Genomic DNA, 19352 nt, shown 5'->3' on the forward strand with positions numbered 1-19352 from the left:
GCCTGGCCCCCCCGGCCCCGGGCCTGCGCCGGGGGTGCCTGGGGCGGGGGAGCGCCCTTGGGGACCCACAAACCCAACCGAGCGCAACCGAAATCGTTCCGGGGCTTCGGCAGGGGGGACGGAGACTTCCCTGCCTTGGGAAATGTTTTTCTCTGGGCAAAGGAGGGGATCTCCTTATTGGTGAGTTAAACACGGGGAGTTGAACTTCATCATGTTCTGCTGGCTATTTTGTAGGGAGAAAAACCCGAATATTTAGACAGTAGGAATTATTGGCTGGCTTTAAATATTTAATAAATTCCTTTCCAGTAACTATTCCTTATCCCTGGCACTAATGTACTTAAACGGTACTAATGTACTTAAGTGCTGTCTTTTGGAGGTGATGATAGTTTGGAGCGGTTTGTCTGGCTCGCAAAAACCATTATTCGGTGGCAGCCAGATTTTGTTTCATACATAGTTTTCAGTTTATACCTCCAAGCGGCAGCGCATGTTTTAGTTGTGATTATGAAAATCTAACTATTTTAGCTTGTCGTTTTTAACTTGGAAACAATGTTACAATCTCGTAATGTATTATAAAATGAATGTGTATTACACTCGCCCTGCAGTTTTTATGTTCAGTAATTTGAAACAGTATAACATGCTCTTTTTCTTGCATGGGCTTTCATGGGTTTTCCTTCCAGGAACTTCAGGGAGGAAAAAAACTGCTGATTCCTTTTTATTTAACTCAGAAGAATGTATATAGCATTCCTAAATTCCCTGGGGTTTTTGTTTGGTTGGTTTTTTTCCCCCTGGATAATAGAGTTGAGATTTTTTTCAGAAATAGCTCTTTTGAATACTTAGTAATCACAGTCGTGTTTAACTGAATTATTTGGCAGGTGATATTAAAACTGTATTTTGCCATATTTTATGAGAACTTTTTCACTGTTTGCTTTTTTGTGTATTTTCCTCAGTTTTCTTTTAAGGGGTAATTTGAATTAGTTTAGCTTTAACAGTCTTGGTGCTGCTTCTACAAACAAAATTTGCCAGATGTTTAACCAATTTGATTGCTGGTCAATGAAAAATGAAATGTAGTTACTCTCCAAGTGTACCATATACTGTGTTAATTGTAGTAGATGTTCTGGGTTGTGCTCCACTTTTATGTGTGCCAGCTGCTTGTTATCGTTCCTTGACATTTAGAACTTTCTATAGGAATAAATATAGAAGTAAGCTCAAAATAGCTGTTCAGCTAGGCCTTAAATTTTTTTCATTTGACAGTTCCAGAAACATGTCAGGCATAAAGATGTTTTAATGCACTTGGGTGAAAGAGTGAAGCCTCACGTTGGCCTTCAGCCTCCATTGAGAGTGCTTGACTCCAATGATTTGAAAATCAAATAATTGGTGTTTTCAAGATCAGCCTTTAAATCTTTATTTTTTACGAAGTTTTTGTGCTTTTTGTTTCTATAAGGGATATTTTCTGTTGGTATGCAAATGAAGGTTTTGCTGTGTTGCAAATATATGTACAGTGCAAAAATGCCTACAGTTTTAAAAACTGTTGAAATATGAAATAATAATATAAACTAATATCTGTTCACACTGTGCTTCAGAGGGTGTTTTCATATAATTGAAAGATACATTTTGCATTAAAAAACCAAGTAATACCGAAACCCTGAAACCCCCCAAAGCAATGCAAATAGAATCAAATGTAGGTTAGTAGATAAAATTGAATAAATATTTTTTCAGTGTCTAGTGGACTCCCAAAAGCCAGTGTTTGTTCTGCTTAATCCAGCTTCACTACTAAGACTTTCTGGCAGTTGATCACATTATTTGTTTCTGGTTTAAGATAGTAATTGTCTTTATAGCTGTAATTTAACAACTGTGGGATTTTAATTCCGCACAGCCTGAAACTTTAAGCTGGAGGTATTTGTGGGAAGAGGAAGAACAAGGATTAGAGGGGGTTGGGCTGAGAGTTACGAAATGTAACTGATAGAAGTAGGAGAAGGGCCTGGACTGGGCAAGAGTGGGATTACATGGCTTTAGTGGTGTCTCTGCACCAGTTTTATTCTCTGGTTCACTTTCTGCCTTGTGTCTCTTGTGCCACAAGTAGTAGGGCAGTGGTAGGAGATTTGAGGAGAGGATTTTAATAGAAGGGAGATTTCCCCAGTTTATGCAAAAGTTGGTTCCTCTTTGTGTGTGCAGTCAGGCCTGACTTCTCAGCGCTCAGTTAATGCTTGGAGGGTTCACTGCTGGGAAGTTTTTATCTAACGCAGCTTCTGAAAGAAGCGGATATTCCACAGGTGTTACTGATGCTGGTCTCAGGAGCACTGATAGACTTTGAGTGTAAAAAGCTTAGATTTCCAGTTAGGCAGCTCAAACGCACAGATTTAATGTGCATTATGTGTGTTCTCCCAGTAAACTCTAATCAAAACTGGAAACTCAACTGTGTTTACTGCATCCTTAATAACATAATCAGCGTGCTGTAATTACTACCAAATTTGGAAGAAGTTCATTTCTGTTTACTTCATTTAATGAAGCTGTTTTGATGAAATAAGAATGAAAATGATAGCTAGTTTCAGAGGTTATATTTTGGCTTACTTTCTACAAATGAAATAAGGGAAAAAAATTGTAAAACCACGTGATTGTTTTATTCAACAGCTGTACTGGTAGGGTCAGAAATTATAGATTATTTATAAACAAACAAGATGTGGGATTGTGAAAGGTTAGACTTTAGGATTCTCTGATTTAGCTGTTGGATTTACAGCTGAATGTTCCTAACGGCTCTGATAAAGAACTGGTAATTTCCGTGATGTCCTGGTGGAGGAATGCCAGAGGGTGTGAATTGCCTTCCCAAAGAAGTGGTTCCTGGGCAGTTGCTGAAGAGATCAAGTTCAGTAGCAGAAATTGAACATTAGGCAAATAAATAGTATGTATTTGCGAAATATTTTCATTCCAGATGATGGAACAGGAGTGCTAAAGATCCTGAGTGATACCCAGGCAGTGTTTGTAATTGATACTTCTGTTGACTAAACTTTCAGCCATGACTTGTAAAATTGGCTATTGTTGGAGCCTTTAGAAGGTTTCTTGTGCAGAGATGATTGTGCTTGGGCTTTTAATCTAAGCATTTGACCACCTAAAGTCGTGGTTACTGTTTCTTAATCTGTATAAAAGGCAACAGGAAAACAGCAGAGCTCTCTTCATTGCTTTGATTTTGCTCACAGCTTTCCCTAATGGGCAAAATCTGTTTGTTACCTGAGTTTTGCTCATGCTGGTCAGACCCTGAAAGCAGAAGTAAACCTGACCCAAAAATTCAATTTTTTGGGGGGTAAATTTTCATTTTTAGGGCAAATATGGGATTATTTTACTCAGAAGACTGTGACTAAAGGCTTCAGAAGGTGTTGTAGGAGGAGTGAAATGCCAAATGTCAGTCTGCTACTAAGTCAGTATCTGCCTAGGCTGTTAACCACCCATGGAGTTCTGACTAGAAAATAAAAGTGATGTATGTAATACTTTTCTTCCCACTTAAAATGAATGTTTTCATAAATGCAGAAAACACTACAGTCAATATGAATTTTGTTTCCTAAACACGGTTACGGGCTTACAGCTTGGAGGACGTACACAGCGTAAGTGCCTTGTGTTAGGGGTTACCAAAGTTCATCAGTGCTGTTGTCACGGTTCTGTCCCCAGCTGCTGACACAGAGCTGTGCTGGCAAAGCCCCTCCTGCCTACACACCTATCTTAGAATCTCTTTGCCAATATAACTACTTCTTCCAAGGAATTTGATTGAACTTTCAAAGTCTTTTCCCCCATCCCGCGGTGAACTGCTTCCCTGCGTCGTGGGGCCCATGATAGAGCTGAGGTTAAGTGTGCAGCTGCACTGAGAACCCACTGCACAGAGTGGTGCTCACCTGCTCCACCCTGTAAACAGCACAGACAGGTAAAAGTACAGTTTTGCATATCTAATTACACCAGTATGAGGCACTTGTGCCAGCACAGTTCTGTTGATTAGGGATTGTAGCCCTTACTATTCCTGACTTGTGCAATTGTGACAGGCAACATCTGTAGTACAGATAGGATCTGTTATTAAATTGAATGCTTGTGTTTGCCAGATATCTGATGGGCCTGCTGCTAAAGTGCCTTGAGTATTTATATGAAAAATTGCTATTTAGCTGAATTGTGAGAACTTCAGTCAGCCTCAAAGAAGCTCTTTTTGCTACTTACCCAGAATAAAATGCTACTGTAATGCCTGGTGCTGTTCTCATTCTGCTACATGACCTACCCAGTGGTCCATCCCTTCTTCCCTTGACTGCTCGGGTCCTGTGTGCTGCAATATGAAGTAAGAGGGTTTTAACCTGAAAGACACCAAAATAAACTTCAGTGTGTTTGTGTTTTGCTTTGCATAAACCAGGGAGCTGCTCTGTGTTTTTGCTTGCTGCAGTTCTGTTGTACTATGGAGTTGCTCATTGTCTTTGCTCTCTTAACTGCTGCCGGGCCCAGTCTGTGTGTGCTGCTAATGTGATAATCTGCTGCTGTGCACACACATTAAATTCATCACTTCCAGGAGGTCCCACATTCCCTGCAAATGTTCAGGAATGCTGTCCTGTGCCAGCACAGGTTTCCATCCTGTGAGGCACTGGCCCTCCTATGAGGCTTATGTAAGGTAAGTGAGCAGCCTGACAGGAACCATGGAAAGCCTGATGGTGTTTTAGTTTCAGACACATCAGAGAGGGTTTGTAATGTGTTGACTAAAGGCATTTTAATTTGGAAAGGCTAATGTTTTTATTATTGCAAGTACAGAGACCTTGTGAGTTATCTTGTTATTAAGGGAAGCTGTTTCTTTTTGGAATTAATCCATTTCCTTGTATTTTAACATGTAAGCTGTCAAGTTGGTTTGCTCTGAAGTTTATTGTTAAGTTAAACTCTTCACTATTTTCTACTTTTGAAAAGTAATTGATCTTGTGAAATTTATGAATGTATTAAGCCTCATTTTTCATGATGGAAAAATCTAGGAGATTGAAAACTCGTTTCTGCATATTTGAAAATTTTTAAAGAGTAGTTAATGTTTGTTTACATTTTAAATCTCATTAGTTCATTGGCGTCAACACTGTGTGTTGGTGGTATGTGGTGTCATGTGAATGTGCACTTAATGGGCTCTCCTGTACCAAGACAGGATGAGTGTTTTGCACCATACCATGAACATTTGAAATAACTTTTCAGCACCAAACATAAAAACAGGCGGAAAGTCTGCAGACCACAAAGCTACACTGAAATGTCCTGAGTGTCCTGGGTGCAGAGAGGTGGTAGCGATGGGCTCTACTGAACAGTTCTGGCACCACATCATTACACCTCAGGGTCCTACAGTACCTTCAAAGATTTCTTCAAAAAAACGTTGGAGAGGTTGAGGAAGGGGATCTCAACAGATGTGTAGAAGCCTCTGGATTAATTTTTTCCTCACCTGCTCCCTCTGGTCATCTCACTTCATTGGAGTGCTCAGGTGTCCTCAGGGAGCTTTGCCCTCCTGTGGTGTGGGTACCATAAACACCCTTTCTTTCCACCACCTTCAAAGGGTGCAGATTCTTCATTCTGTGGTTCAACCATTCTATCTTGGGCCAGCCTGATCCCCTAAACCAGTGAGTTCTTTTCCATTACTTTTGGCAGGGACTTGATGGGGTACTCCCCAACATTGAAAAACGAGGCTTCACAAGGACTAGAATCTCTCTGTAATGGGAGACAGGGAGGCGAGGGCAGAAGCAGCAGGTCTGGGTGAACTGAGGTGTGGTGTGAGACTGGACTGTAGGTGTCTGTGGTGCCATCCCTACAAATTAATACCCTGTTATGCTCTGTGCATCAGAGATTGAAATACTATCCTGGTACTAAAAGCTACCTTAAAACCAGATCTTGGTGATAATTTCTCTTAATTTGGCTGTATAGAACTGTTCTACCGGCCTAGAATAATTACTGCTTCCTGCAGTGTTTAAGAGTGCAGGTTTCTTAAATTGGGCTGGATTGTTCTTGGGGAGCATGACTGTGCTACTGCTCAGTCTACATCTTGCAAATTTACAAGCTTTTTAAGTTTTTTAAATGGGAATAATACATTGACTCTAGAATAGAAAGGAAAGAACTGCCACTTTTAAGTTGTTAGTATTGTGGGTAGAGGAGGTGGTGGCTTTGTTTTTAATCTTGAAATTAATTTACTTTGGTTAATGATAGCCAGCAAAGCACTTAGAGATAAGTGCTTTGTAGTGTTGTTTCTCTTTGGTTTTGTTGTTTTAGGTCTAACTATAATAAGCATTGAAATACTGTGATTTTATGCAAATTCAATTTTTAATGTGCTATTTCAAATGTGAACTTCTGGCATAAAATTTTTGTATTTACCAGGAATGTCTGGACTTTTGACCTTGAGCTGCAGCTTGGCTATGGCAGTCAAGTAGTGAGATAATAAATTATTTGGAGTGAGGGGGAGAAGTTAGGACCACAACAATTTTCTTGTCTCACAATATCCAGACTTAACTTTTAGGACTGTGACCTCTTGTTCTTCAACTCTCATTGCCTCTCTTTGTCACAAGGTCCATTTCACAACTGTTTGGAAGATGTCAGCCTGCCTTCTTAGGATACACAACTTAGTGAGCAGTGGATATGTTTTACATGAAAATAAAAGGCCATGTGCTTGCTGTAGTGGGGGGTCTGATTTTCTGTTGCTTTCCATGCTAGTAGAGTATCTGTTCTTGTATCTTTCATGGCTGAGCAGATGGAGGGAACATCTCTAGAGCCAGGGCAGAAGCTGTTCCTGCTGTTCTTGGGGGTCACTGGATTGCACTTTGTCCCTGGTCTCACTGGAACTGCTTGTTCCTGTACAGAGTAGGTGATGCCCTACTGGCATCCTTTGGGCTGCTTTTGCAGTGCTTGTTGATGCAAGGGATTAATTTTGCTGCTGCTTAGCAGGTTTCCCAGCTATCATGTTTGCCAAAAAGGGATGCAAAATAACTTTCAATGGGATCAGTCTTCTGAGTAGGAATGCATCAACTAAGACATACCAACATTTCTTGTATGTGCATCAGAAATTATATCCTTATATGAGTTCTCAGACTATTTTGTTTTTCCTCGCGTGGTATTACTATATTTGCTGATTAGGAATTTCTAACACTTAAACAAGGCTATCGTAGGCCAAGCCCAGTAACTCTTTACAGGGAATAAAATGAGAAAATAACATAAATTGTGACTGAAATAACTGTTACATCATTCTGACAAGGATGCTTTCTTCCCTGTTTGTAACTTCCTGCAGTTTCTTTGATATTTAAGAAACCTGACTGGGATATCTTTGTTTCAGCCAAGTACTTTGCATATCAAGCTAATTCTGAAGAAACCCATAGAAAAACATAACTAAAACCCAGGTACAAGTCATTCTAACTTAAGCTAGTATCTTATATAGTGGAACAGACTGTATTTGCATTAGGACATGGACATGAAATTGGTCACTGATGAATATACCTGCTTTGAAAACCTAGGTGGTGTGAAATCATGCTTTGGATTTCTTTGCACATGAGAAGAGTCTGCCTTCTCACCAACTTTCATGTTCAGAACCTTATGCTGGCCATTGTGGTTGTTGAGATTTCTGTCCTGTCCTTGGGCATGGCCATTGCATTTCCATAACGTATCTAAAACGATAACGGGAGTTTCAGTATAAAGACTTTTAAAATCTAGAAGATGTAAATATTGTCTATCACAAGTCTTAAAGAGGAGTGAATCTTCCTTCCGTGGGTGTTTGTGTAGGGGTGAGTATGTGTGTGATCTTTCAAAATCACTGACATTTCTGTAGAGTTCTCCATGTGAGTAGCAGATAAGAGAATGAATAGGTGTCAGATAGTAATCATTTGGACTAAAGTATTCGTGCCAGGGGCTGGTATAATCCCTAATGAGATACCAGCATTGGTGCAGATCACAGCAAATTGGCTGAGTGTTGACATCCAAGATCAAGGAATAAGATGAGGCCTATTTTGCTATCTAGATGTGAGAATGAGGGAATAAAGATCTCTGGTCTTTCATACTTATTCCTCAAACACTAAATAAAATCCCCAGTAAACTGAATCTGAAGAATTTATCCGGAATACTGACAGACTATTTTTGTACACAAGTCCTCAGATAAACAAGAAATGAAGTTACTTTTAGTACATGTTAAAGGTTTTACTACTAGGCTTCCTTTCAAAATCATTTTATAGAGTGAAGTCTTCTCAGTTACCTGAAGCAGGGAATTCTTAATGTAGTTAAAACAATCAGCTCCAGAAGAGACAAAACCTTGATGCTGTCAGAGGACCTATTGAGTTTTTTATTTCCTCTTCAGGGAAATGAGAAAGACTAAAAGTCGAAATCCCGATCCAAATGAATATTTTTCATGATTTATTGAATTGGCCTTTATCTAGAAATACAAACACAAAAAGATGGGCCAGTGTTGGTGTTCTTGAAAAACTTTGTCACCTCAGATGATGATGTTATGTTGGGCATCCTAAAAAGGGCTTAATGAAGTTAGCAACAGCAGATCCAGGTGTCTTCACAGCCCATCCTGCCATGAATATCTCAGCTCTGTGTTACTGGCAGAGGTAATTGTCCTTTTTCACCTGAGATTTCTAAGTGCTGAGTCACAATGGCAGGCAGTAGATAAGAGTGTGCTTCGATGAGGTTTGGTCTGAATGTGAGAGGGAGATGACAAGCGGGTTTTTTGTTTGTTTAATGAAGGTATGTTGGAGATGAGATTTTTAATGTGTTGAAAGGTGTTGCAGTAGCAGGATTTGAAATACGGGACTCTCTTTTCCGTCTCTGATTAAACTGGCTGCCGAGTCTGCTCTGGAATTTTTTCAGTCTGTGTTTTCTGAGAACCACAAGGGTTTGCAGTAGTTGGAGAATCCACAGGGCTACTGAGTGGGACTGCTGGGCTCTCTGCTCCTGCAGTGTGGCAGCCCTGTGATTTCGGGTTTGTTACTGCCTGAGAATAGTTGACCATAATTGAAATTAAAAGCTTGTGACAGTTCTGTGATTTTTCTAGGGTACAATACCTCTGTGCTTCAATTGCTTCTGGAATTTAAGTCCAGAATGAAATCAAGTGCCGAACTTTTTTTGGAAAAATTGAAACGTTTTGCCTGAAAATTAATGAGGGAGGAAAAAACTAAATAAATATTTCCTTGACTGGACCTTCTTTCTTGAGATGCTGTGCATCAGCTTTATGCTCCACTTCAGTTAAGTGACTGTTCTGTTTCACTGGAATGCTCATGCTACTGCAGCAACCCCTGATTTGTATTTCTAAATTCATTTATAGTTGGTCTAAAAACCTTAGACATTTTCCCCCTGGAGACTACTTCTCACAGAAGCTTTGAACCCCAGCAGGAACCAGAGGGCCTTTTGAATATATGTCTGTTAATGTTAATTTGCCTTTTTATCCCATCATTTATAGAGACTCTTGCCTCAGTTTTTTCAGAGGAACAAATTATCCTTTCTAATATTCTGCAGAAAACTAGATATAGTTACCTAACATATAGATAGAGAGGATCATGCTGATGGGAATCTACTAGGGGAAATACAGTAATTTTCAGTTTCCAGCTGGAGCTTCCAATTTCAGAAATATGATTAATATATTGTGTTAGGAGAAATAAAGTTATCATGGATGTTCAGCTCATTTAAAACAAGATTGCCAGTTGCTGCTTCAGTTGATATTTCTGTCAACATGTCAGGTGCAGTTGAACAGTGAACTTGAGAACAAACAGAACAAAATGAACAAAAAGTCCCACTGAATCTGGAAGAGAAAGAGGTATTTGAAGATTCCAAAGTTGCTGTATGTTGTAAATATTTTTGCAGGCAGTTTGTAGAACATTTGCTTAAAAGTGCAAAGTGTAATTGTGACTTAAGGCTTCATCCTTTTGTGTTTTGATAATACTTGATTTTGCAGCTTCTTCTAGGCACTTAAGTTTAGCCTGTATTAAGGTGCAATTCTGCAAGAGCAGATTTGTGTAAAGTAAGTTTGAAACTTCCTCTGTTTTTCATGAAAAATATTTTGAACCACATGGGAAAGGAAAGACATGAGATACTAAATAATAATAAGAAACAACCAGGCATTTCACAGCGAACATATGAGGTCTGTAACGTTAGTGAAGTGCGCTGTATATTTATATCTCTCAAATTTGGAATTATTTTAAAATTGGAGTTCCATAAAAATTTTTTCTTGTAGGTAATGGAGATAATATGGGTAACAGCAATTAGATACTATCTACTAGAGCAAAAGGAAGGATGATTCTGGCACAGAATCTTTGTTTTCAGGTATTACTGATGTTAATGCTGTTCGCTGTTAAATCAGAGCTGGAGCCTGTGCCCTGGGTGGGCAGTGACTGACACTGGAAAATGCACTTTGGGTTCAACCAGCTGTGTCTCCTAAGAGATGGTGCTGATTCTGGGTTTGAAATGTTGTAGTGATACTTAGTGACTCAAACCTAATCTGGAGAGCACCTTGCACACAGGGCCTTGAATGCCCAGGTGCAGCACTGTGAACACAGCCCTTCAGACAGTTCTGTCTTCGGTGTAAATTACCCAAACAGGAGGCACTTTCTGTGTGTGCTAGAGGCTTAGTTTGTTTCATAGTTTAAAACAGTTAAGAAGTGATTAGCTGATTTTCCTCTTCCTTTAGGCATATCACTTAAAAATTGCATGATGTGTGATCAGTTGGAGATTCTGAACAGGGAGATTGAAAGGTTCTTACACAACTACACGGTGGAAGGAGGCACTTTAAACTCAGTGACAGACTCCCTGGATATAATCCCTGATTCAGACAATGGAGCAAAATACCTATTAGAGCAGGTATTCAATGCCATGAGATACAGCACCAGGGTCTTTATAATTAGTGTGTTCTATTCTTTTTTGTTGTTTATTTTTCCTACTGTTTTTGGAGTGGTAGTGGTTGGCTGAGGCAAAGAATGTACATAATCCCCTATAGAAAAGGCACGGGGGAAGAAGAAATACTGGTGTGAATCTAGCTCTACACTCCTGTTGTTTTTACTAATTCTGCTTTGCCGCAGTCACGCAAATCTTGAGATTTACAGTTCATGAAATAAAACGATCCACTGATGAACATGACATTCAGGAAGGGGTTTGTCTTTTCCCCTTTCCTTGTTTTTTGGGGCAGTAATATTGGAGAACACCTAGATATGATCACTGCTTAGGGAGTAAAAAGTGGTTTTTGAAGAGTGCAGATGCTTTAGGAGTTGGGGCTCCAGAGATTTGGAAAAAAACAAAAAAAAGGTATTGCTTAAAAATCAAAGTCAGAATATGTATTGGCATGTCTATGATGGATTATCTAACCTATTTTAAAATGTATATGTCTCCTCACCTGAAGTATTAACAACCAATTTTTATTCCTTTCAGAGAATTATTACTGTTTTAGTTATGTCCTACACCTGCTCTGGCAGTTGCCCTGCATTTTTAACAGCATAGTGTTGACACACAGGGTCTGTGTTCAGTTTCCTTCTTTTGTCTTCACTAATTTATTGGATAGTCCAGTTCATTCTGTCCAGCTGGTCCTCCTTTTCCTCCCAGATTCTTTTCCGGTGCTCTTGTAGTCTGGTAGACTACTTTGGGTTAATGCAGGCATTTTCTACTGATGTTCAAACTCAGGTGCTGGAAGCTGCAGTGTCTCCTATGATGAAATTTTGTATAAATCAGTAAATCTGCCCTTCTCTAACTTGGGCCATGCTAATGGAGTGTAAAAGCATTTCTGTATTTTCACTGACAACCTGCACTTAGTACTAATTCCACTCTCAGAATGCTTTTAAATACTGCACACAGAATAGATTCTTCATTACAGTTTTGTTGCTGTTCTGGAAATCTTAATTCGATCTAAATGAATTAATGAGAGGGCAATCATATTTTGTATTTCTTTTGAAAGTCTCAGCTGTTGGTAGGTGGGGAGGTGGTATTGCTTAATTTTGACTTTTTTTTCCAGTTCCATTGTTTTTCTGAAAGTGCAAAACTGTCAAGAAAACAAAATAATGGAATTTGCTTTATAATGTAATCTAATAGAAGCAAAACAATTCCAAATCTAGGAAAAAACAGTAAGATGAGTTAATAAATATATCAATGCCTTATTTTGTCCCTTTCTTTTTTTCCAGGAGCCAGCAGGAAAAAGAGGAGTGATAGTCTTTGGACCTGCTGAGATCTCAGAGATTCAGTGTGGCACTTCTGAGTCAGGAAATTCAGTATGTGCTGGCTGGAGGATGCTGAATGACTCTGATCCGGTGCTGCCCTCCTCTGTCTCAGCTCTTCAGGGAGAAACCATTCAAACCTCTGATGCTGTGTCAGGTAAAGAGCATGTTGGAGAGCCTTCTTAGTTATTCACATTTTAGCTGAAGTTTAAATCTCAGAATTTGGGTAACCTCTTCTTGTAGCTTTTAACATTTCTTCATGTTTCAGGGTAAACAAAAGATGTAAACTTTAACTGTTTTGACTTGCTCCCTTAATTATATTGTGACCTTTCTGGTACAAATATAATTTTACTGCTGTTAAAAAAAAAAGTTAAAAATTCATAGTTAGTGATTTGATTATAATTTTACTGCTGTTAAAAAAAAAAAGTTAAAAATTCATAGTTAGTGATTTTTTAATGGGGAAACTTAAAGGAATTTCATATTAGATTGAGACAGTTTGGGCTCATTACCTGTGTACTGCAGGCTTAAAATTCACTTTTTATTCTGTCTGTGATGTTAAAACTAATCAGTTACTATTTAAGTTAGTGTTCTGAGGTCTGCTGCTTTTCCAGTGACATTTATAGTATTCACAGTTACAACTGAGGTGTTAATTTTTTAAACATATCTGCATAGATTTTTATGTTTCCATAGCATTGCCCCTTAACATTTCTGTTCAAGCAGTGTTAAATATAACACTGAAAGCAGAGGACTTGCAGAGGAGTGATTGTGTTAAGACAGAACAGTAATAGAAGTGATGAAGTATATGAAATAAGGAGGCATTTATTCCCAGGGAACATTGGAAAACTGGGAAAAGCTTGCTGCAGGATGTCTCTGAAAACTTGTAGCTGTGTTACGTACAGCTGTTAGAAACCTCTGATTCTTCAGTGCTGTTACTTAGGAATTCTGCTCATGTCCCTTTTGGCTTACCTTTGCAATTCCTCAGCCAGGGATACACATATCCAAAAACATTCTTGGGGAGAGTTGGGGTGTGTTCTTTGTTTTCAAGTAAGTGTTTCTATGTAGCCCATTCTTTGAGGTGCAGTTACTACTGCACGTTCCAGTTCCCTGAGAGCAGTGTCGCTGCAGCGGCTGCAGCGCAGTGTCTGTGCCCTTAGGAGCAGTTCCAGGGCATGCAGCTCTTTGGAGGTGTATTGACTTGTTCAAGCCAGGTTATTCCTGAATTCATCAGAATACAGATCCTCCATTTATTTCTCTCATTTGCTTCTGCCTTCTCAAGTAAGAGAGTCTTCTAGTAAGCTGGGAAAGACTTTTGAGAAAATGGAGATGTGGTTGTCAGCACAGATTTTCTTTTTTTCTGTGGCTGAGTCTGTGACAGTTGGAGGTTCTTTGCTGAATCAGTTTGGGTTTTTTTGGGTCATTCTAGTAGATCACATAGGCTGGTCCTTGACATGCTTATTTACAAAAACGTTTTCAGCCTTTCTTATATTTCATTCCACAGAAAAGTGAGTGGAACTGCTGTAGAGTTTTTCCCCAGACAAACCCCAGGGAGTAGGTTCATACTATGAAGGAGTTTTTTGTTTGGTTGGTTTTTTTGAGAAATATCAGAAATCCTGAGGCTACTCAATAAAATGTGTCAGTACAGTATCCAAACCCACACATTTAACTTTGTACTTTGAAAGAATATTAATGCCTTGAAATACAGGTGCTTGTTACAATTAATACGAAGATCAGAATATTTACTAATTACTTAGGCTATGAATATTTTTGAATGAGAGTTTTGAACCTTATGTTTCTCTTCAGCATTTCAGAGTGGGGATAGTGTTGCCTGTACTATGGAACAAGCTGGAAACACAGTGCCATTAGAGTCTGAACCTAATACTGACAACATGGAAAACAGTTCTCCTGGTAAGAGTTCTTCCTTTCCGATTGAAAATGTGCTTATTTGTCCATTGTGTACGTATGTGTGTTACATATATGTAAATTATTTAAAATAACTCGAGAGTTTTTAACAGGAACAGCTGGATTATGTTATCATATTGATCAGTGATTGATGTATTTAATTGTTACTGCTGTTGTATTACATTCACAAGAAAATACCTGTTTTGAGGCTCATCATACGAAGTAGAGCTACATAGATGTCACAAAGAAAATAACATGTTGAGAAAAGGTTTTCAGGAAACACATCTTTCATCACCACCACTTTATTAACTATTCCCTTGTTTTTAGCATCAGTGTTGGATGATAAAGGTGAGCAAAGCAATGAGGAAGAACAAAAGTCTGTCAAGCCGACAAGTAAAGAATTCAGGAAAACCTGGGGGTTTCGGAGGACCACGATTGCCAAGAGAGAGGGTGCAGGAGATGCTGATGTGGACTCTGGTGAGCAGCAGCCACAGCAGCAGCAACAAGGCATAAACCTCAGGAGGAGTGGACGGCAGCCAAAGCGCACGGAGAGAGTGGAAGAGTTCCTGACCACAGTGAGGCGCAGGGGGAGGAGGAGTGTTCCCACTACTCTGGAGGATTCCAGTGAAGCAGCCTCTGGTCCAGCCACAGATGCTGAAACTGCTTCCGAAGACAGTGTTGAGAGCACTCCAGATACAAAACCTGTCACTCGGAGGATTTGCACCAGGAGTTGTAAGGAGCAGAAAAGCCCTAAAAGCAGACCCGCAAAGGAGGAAGAGGAAGAAGAGGAGGAGGAGGAGGAGGAAGAGGAGGATGCTACTTCTGATAGTGACAGTGATGGGTTAACGCTAAAGGAACTGCAGAATCGGCTAAGAAAGAAACGTGTTGAGCAGAAACCTCCTCAGCTGGTGTTGAAGGATGTGCAGAACCACCTGAGGAAAAGGAATTCAGAACAAGATCCTGCTAAGACAGGTGATGTCACACCTGAAAAACACGATGAGTCTGAGCTGCCTGTCAAACAGGAGCCTGAGACTGCAGACAGCACTGAGGTTGCGAGTCAGGTGGTTGTGTCTGAGGAGGACACTGAAGATCTTGAGGCTCAGAAGGAGGAAAAGCCTGCCCTTGGTGCAAAGGGGGCCTCAGATGAGGAACCTGAAGAACAGCCCAAAAGCAAACCTGAGTCCGAGATCTACGACCCAAATGCCCTGTACTGTATTTGTCGTCAGCCTCATAACAACAGGTAGGCAAAGGAGTCAGCTGCAGACACAGTGTAAGGAATTGGAATTTTTCTGTGATGAATAATTAAGCCAGATGCTAGTGCTTACTTTTTGAATGAGCTTTTGGGTTTGTTAAATTTTGGCGGGGAGTTTATAACAAATACTTAAAAGAGGATAAACAAATACAGAAATAACCAGTGAGGCAGAACCATGCATTAGTGCTTTATTGGGGTGCTTAAGTTGTGTTGCTTGAAATATCCATTGAATGTTAATTGTCTTTTTATTTCACAGTGTTTTACTGTTCCTTGGTGGGTTTTTTTTTTTCAGGTTTATGATTTGTTGTGATAGATGTGAGGAATGGTTTCATGGTGACTGCGTGGGTATTTCTGAGGCTCGAGGGCGATTGTTGGAGAGGAATGGTGAGGACTATATCTGTCCAAACTGCACCATTCTCCAGGGACAGGATGAGCCTGTTTCAGAACTAGACCAGCAGGAAGCTAAAGTGGAGCAAGGAAATGTGGATGGCACAGAATTCACAAGCATAGGAACAATTGAACAAAAATCAGTTGAGGACCAAGGAATCAAGGGTAGGATTGAAAAAGCTGCAAATCCAAGCGGGAAGAAAAAACTAAAGATATTTCAACCCGTAAGTATTTTAATTGTTTCTTATTTTTCATGTTTCACTGAGTACATGGAGACAATGACTTGATTTTAAAGCTACACATAAGCTGAACAGCCCACTGAATAATGCTGGTTAGCAGAAGTTTATCTATAGGTCTATTAGCAGAGGAATTAAAACTGTTAGTTTCAAGGGAGGGATTTAAAAGTTTTATATAGGTGCAAGGAAGTAGTTTGTGCTATTCCACCCTTTCTAAATACTGTTTTGGAAGTCAAACAATGAGGTCTTCTTTTAATAAAAATATTAGAATCCTGTGCTGGTTTATACTATCTTTGAAATAATCGCAAACATTTTGGACATTTTTAATGATAGTGAAACTTTCAAATTAACCTTGACAAGTCTCTATTGGAGTTAGTTAATTCTAGCTGTACTTCCAGTTAATCTTTGAAGTTCTGATTTTTGGCCTGATGCTGCTTTAGGTTATTAGCAAATAGAGAATTTCTTTATACTGCCTTTTTTAATCTAAAAATGTGTGTTTTGAACTATTTCAAAATCTAAAAGAAGTTTAAGTTTTGTAATATAAAGTTCCATGCCCAATTGGAAAGGCAGAGAAGCTTCTTCAGCTCAATGTACATGAATCTGAAAAACCAAGTGCTGCGGTGGCTGTCTTTGTTCTGCCTCAGGTACTGTAGTAGTGCCAGTATCTTGGACATTGCCCTTTAGGTTTCAGAGCTGTCTGTGGCAGCACAGTGAGATTAACGTATAGATAGAACAGTTTGAGCTGAATATATAAATACTTACTATTTTAAGAGAGAAGTGTAGAAAACAGTATTCTCAAAAATGTATTCAAATTCATTTGTACTTCTTTGTACACAGAAAGGTTTTTGAGAGTCCAGTGGTGTTGGTGTTGGCTCTACTACGAATATCACCAAGTGCTCTTTATCTTTACTTTTCAGTTAAGTGTGTACATGATGGGGAAATGCCCAAATCCAGGTTTTATCAGGCTGCTGCAGATAAAGCTGTGTACTGACTTTTGATTGCAGAGAAGTGAGTTGCACTATGCAAGTAATATTTATTTAACTGGAAATATTCCTGAAAAACTTACTGCTAGTAATTAAAAATGGGGAGAGATTGTCTAGAATTACAGTAGTTGTGAGTGTCAGGTTGGTTCTATCGTTTTTAGGAGTAATTTAGAAGAGAGACTAAAAGCATAATACCCAGAGATGATACACTGGAGCCTAAAGAGGCTTTCAAGTTCTTCTAGACCTCGAATTAATGCACTCTGTTTTGAAGTAATGTGCTATTTTCTGAATCTTAACATTGGAAGAGGAAGTGCTTCATCTGTAACACCTGGATATAAATGGAGAATGATTTTGAACTAGAGGAATTCAGATTGCACAGGCAAACCTGTAAATGTGTAAGGGGTAGGCAGTATGTGAAAGTTGTCACTAAGAATGGTATTTGGAGACTTTCAAAATTAAAATTGGTAAAACTTCTAGTGCAAGAATAATCTGTACCCCTGAATATCTGAGTGCTTCTTCTTGCACATGTGCATGGCTGAGGACAGCAGTGGATGGGAATACAGTAAGACCTTGCTGTTGAGAACCCAGCTGTGCAATTATTAAGGACATTTCTCACATGATGTAGAGGATCAGTAAAAAGCAGTTGTGTCCTTGTGGGATTTGAAAATGTAGGAAACCAGCTTCCTTTATCTCAGTGCTAACAGACCAACCACTTGAAAATGCAGCACATCCTGAAAGTAATCTGTTAGAGGAGTGAAATTCTTACCTTTGTATGGATTTTTTGTGTTGTGTCATGAACAGCAGTTGTTCTTAGGCTGGCGATTGTGCAGGTCAGAGCTGCAGTCTGCACATGGGCTGTGTAAGCATTTCTCTATGTTACAGAGGCGTGTTCCTGCTGTTGCCTCTTTGAAGTCTGACCTCACTCCATTTCTCTCTGTAGATAATTGAAGCTCCTGGTGCTTCCAAGTGCATTGGCCCTGGCTGTTTCAATGTGGCCCAGCCTGACTCTGTGTACTGCAGCAACGACTGCATCCTGAAACACGCTGCAGCCACCATGAAGATCTTGAGTTCTGGCAAAGATGCAAAACCAAAACCTAAAGAGAAGATCAAACCAAAATCTGAAAAGCCTGGCATGCCAAAACCTCAGCAGCAGGTAAGCTTGTGTTCATGATCCAGAGCAGTTGCCCTGGAGCACTGTGGCTTATTTGTCCTCTCCTTTTATTATTGTGCTTTCCTTTTTGACTTTAATAAAACTGTCAAGTCCTGCACTGAAGAGCAGCTTTCTCTTATTTTTTTGTTCTTATTCTTTTGCCTTTGTCTATGGTAAGGACAATAAAATGTTCTCCTGTCATTTTTTAAAAATCTTAGTAATTGCCTCTAGATGGGGATAGTTCCTTGCAAAGGTGCAAGGTACCCTTCTAGATGGCAATGACTTTAAAAAAGTACGATTTTCAGTAATTACATCTCTTTAGTTTACATTAATTGAAATTAATTTTGCCTTTTTAAACTAAGCTTCAAATTACTGGCTTTTGGAGTAATCAAATAGTTTCAAGTGGTGCACTATAAAAGTAAGGAGTTTACTATAAAAGAAACTGGTGTACATATGTGTAACTCTCTCTGCTTGTTTGTAAAATGCAATATATTTGACAATTATTAGTAATCGAGCTACTTTTAATTATACAGCCGGGCATCAAACCAGTTTCAAACCAGAAGAGACAGTTCCCCGAGAAAAGAGAGGTGAATGTGAAGAAGACTGTTGTGAGCACAGCCAAGACTGAGGCAAACACCCAAGCTCCTGCTCGAGAGCCAGTGGCAGAACCTGTCACGCCGTCCTGGGCCAGCGATCATAATTACAATGCTGTAAAGCCTGAAAAGACTGCTGCCATTTCACCTGCACTGTTGTTCAAATGTATGTATGGCTTAGGGATATTCCTGAGTAATCATATTTTCTTTGAATACCCATCCATTCTTGGCTCCACTAAACTAGGGAGTTTAGGATTTGGGGGTTTTTTCTTTCCATGGCACCAAGGTACTTCTCTCCACCTTCAAAGATTCACACACAGATACACACAAATGAGAGACACTTTTGGGAGTTTCATTTGTATCATATGACAGTTGTATGATTAAGAGCCTGTTGATTTACCCAGCTGATTCCTGGATGAAAACTACATGGTTAAGCTTGAAATCTTTCCCATAAAGAGTGTCTGTTTCTAATCTAGAAGGTAAGTATTGACACATTTGTGTTAAGTTTTACCAAAAGGTTGCGCAGTGTGCTCCGTGAATCAGCAATTGCCTGTACTAATTTCAGTTGTATTTTTGTAATTTAGATTTGGCACCTGCCTCTCAGGTCTTGCATTTTCAGTGCCTGGTGCCAAGAGTGGAAATCTTCAACGTGGTATCCAACAATACTTGACACCTCTGCAAACAGCTTTTAACTGTGCAGTATATT

General features: G+C 39.4%; 1 protein-coding gene across 1 annotated transcript in view; it reads left to right on the forward strand.

The window, feature by feature from the left end:
- The first annotated feature begins 12218 nt into the window (after window positions 1-12218).
- Window positions 12219-19352, forward strand: part of DIDO1 (death inducer-obliterator 1) — a 37669-nt gene continuing 30535 nt past the window's right edge. The window contains 6 exon segments of the mRNA XM_017734320.1: window positions 12219-12303; window positions 13947-14051; window positions 14373-15285; window positions 15590-15908; window positions 17844-18056; window positions 18587-18812. Of these exon segments, the coding sequence (XP_017589809.1) occupies window positions 12219-12303; window positions 13947-14051; window positions 14373-15285; window positions 15590-15908; window positions 17844-18056; window positions 18587-18812 (1861 nt within the window).

The sequence above is a fragment of the Corvus brachyrhynchos genome, unplaced genomic scaffold (assembly GCF_000691975.1).
Source record: "Corvus brachyrhynchos isolate BGI_N302 unplaced genomic scaffold, ASM69197v1 scaffold10, whole genome shotgun sequence".
Classification (NCBI taxonomy): domain Eukaryota; kingdom Metazoa; phylum Chordata; class Aves; order Passeriformes; family Corvidae; genus Corvus; species Corvus brachyrhynchos.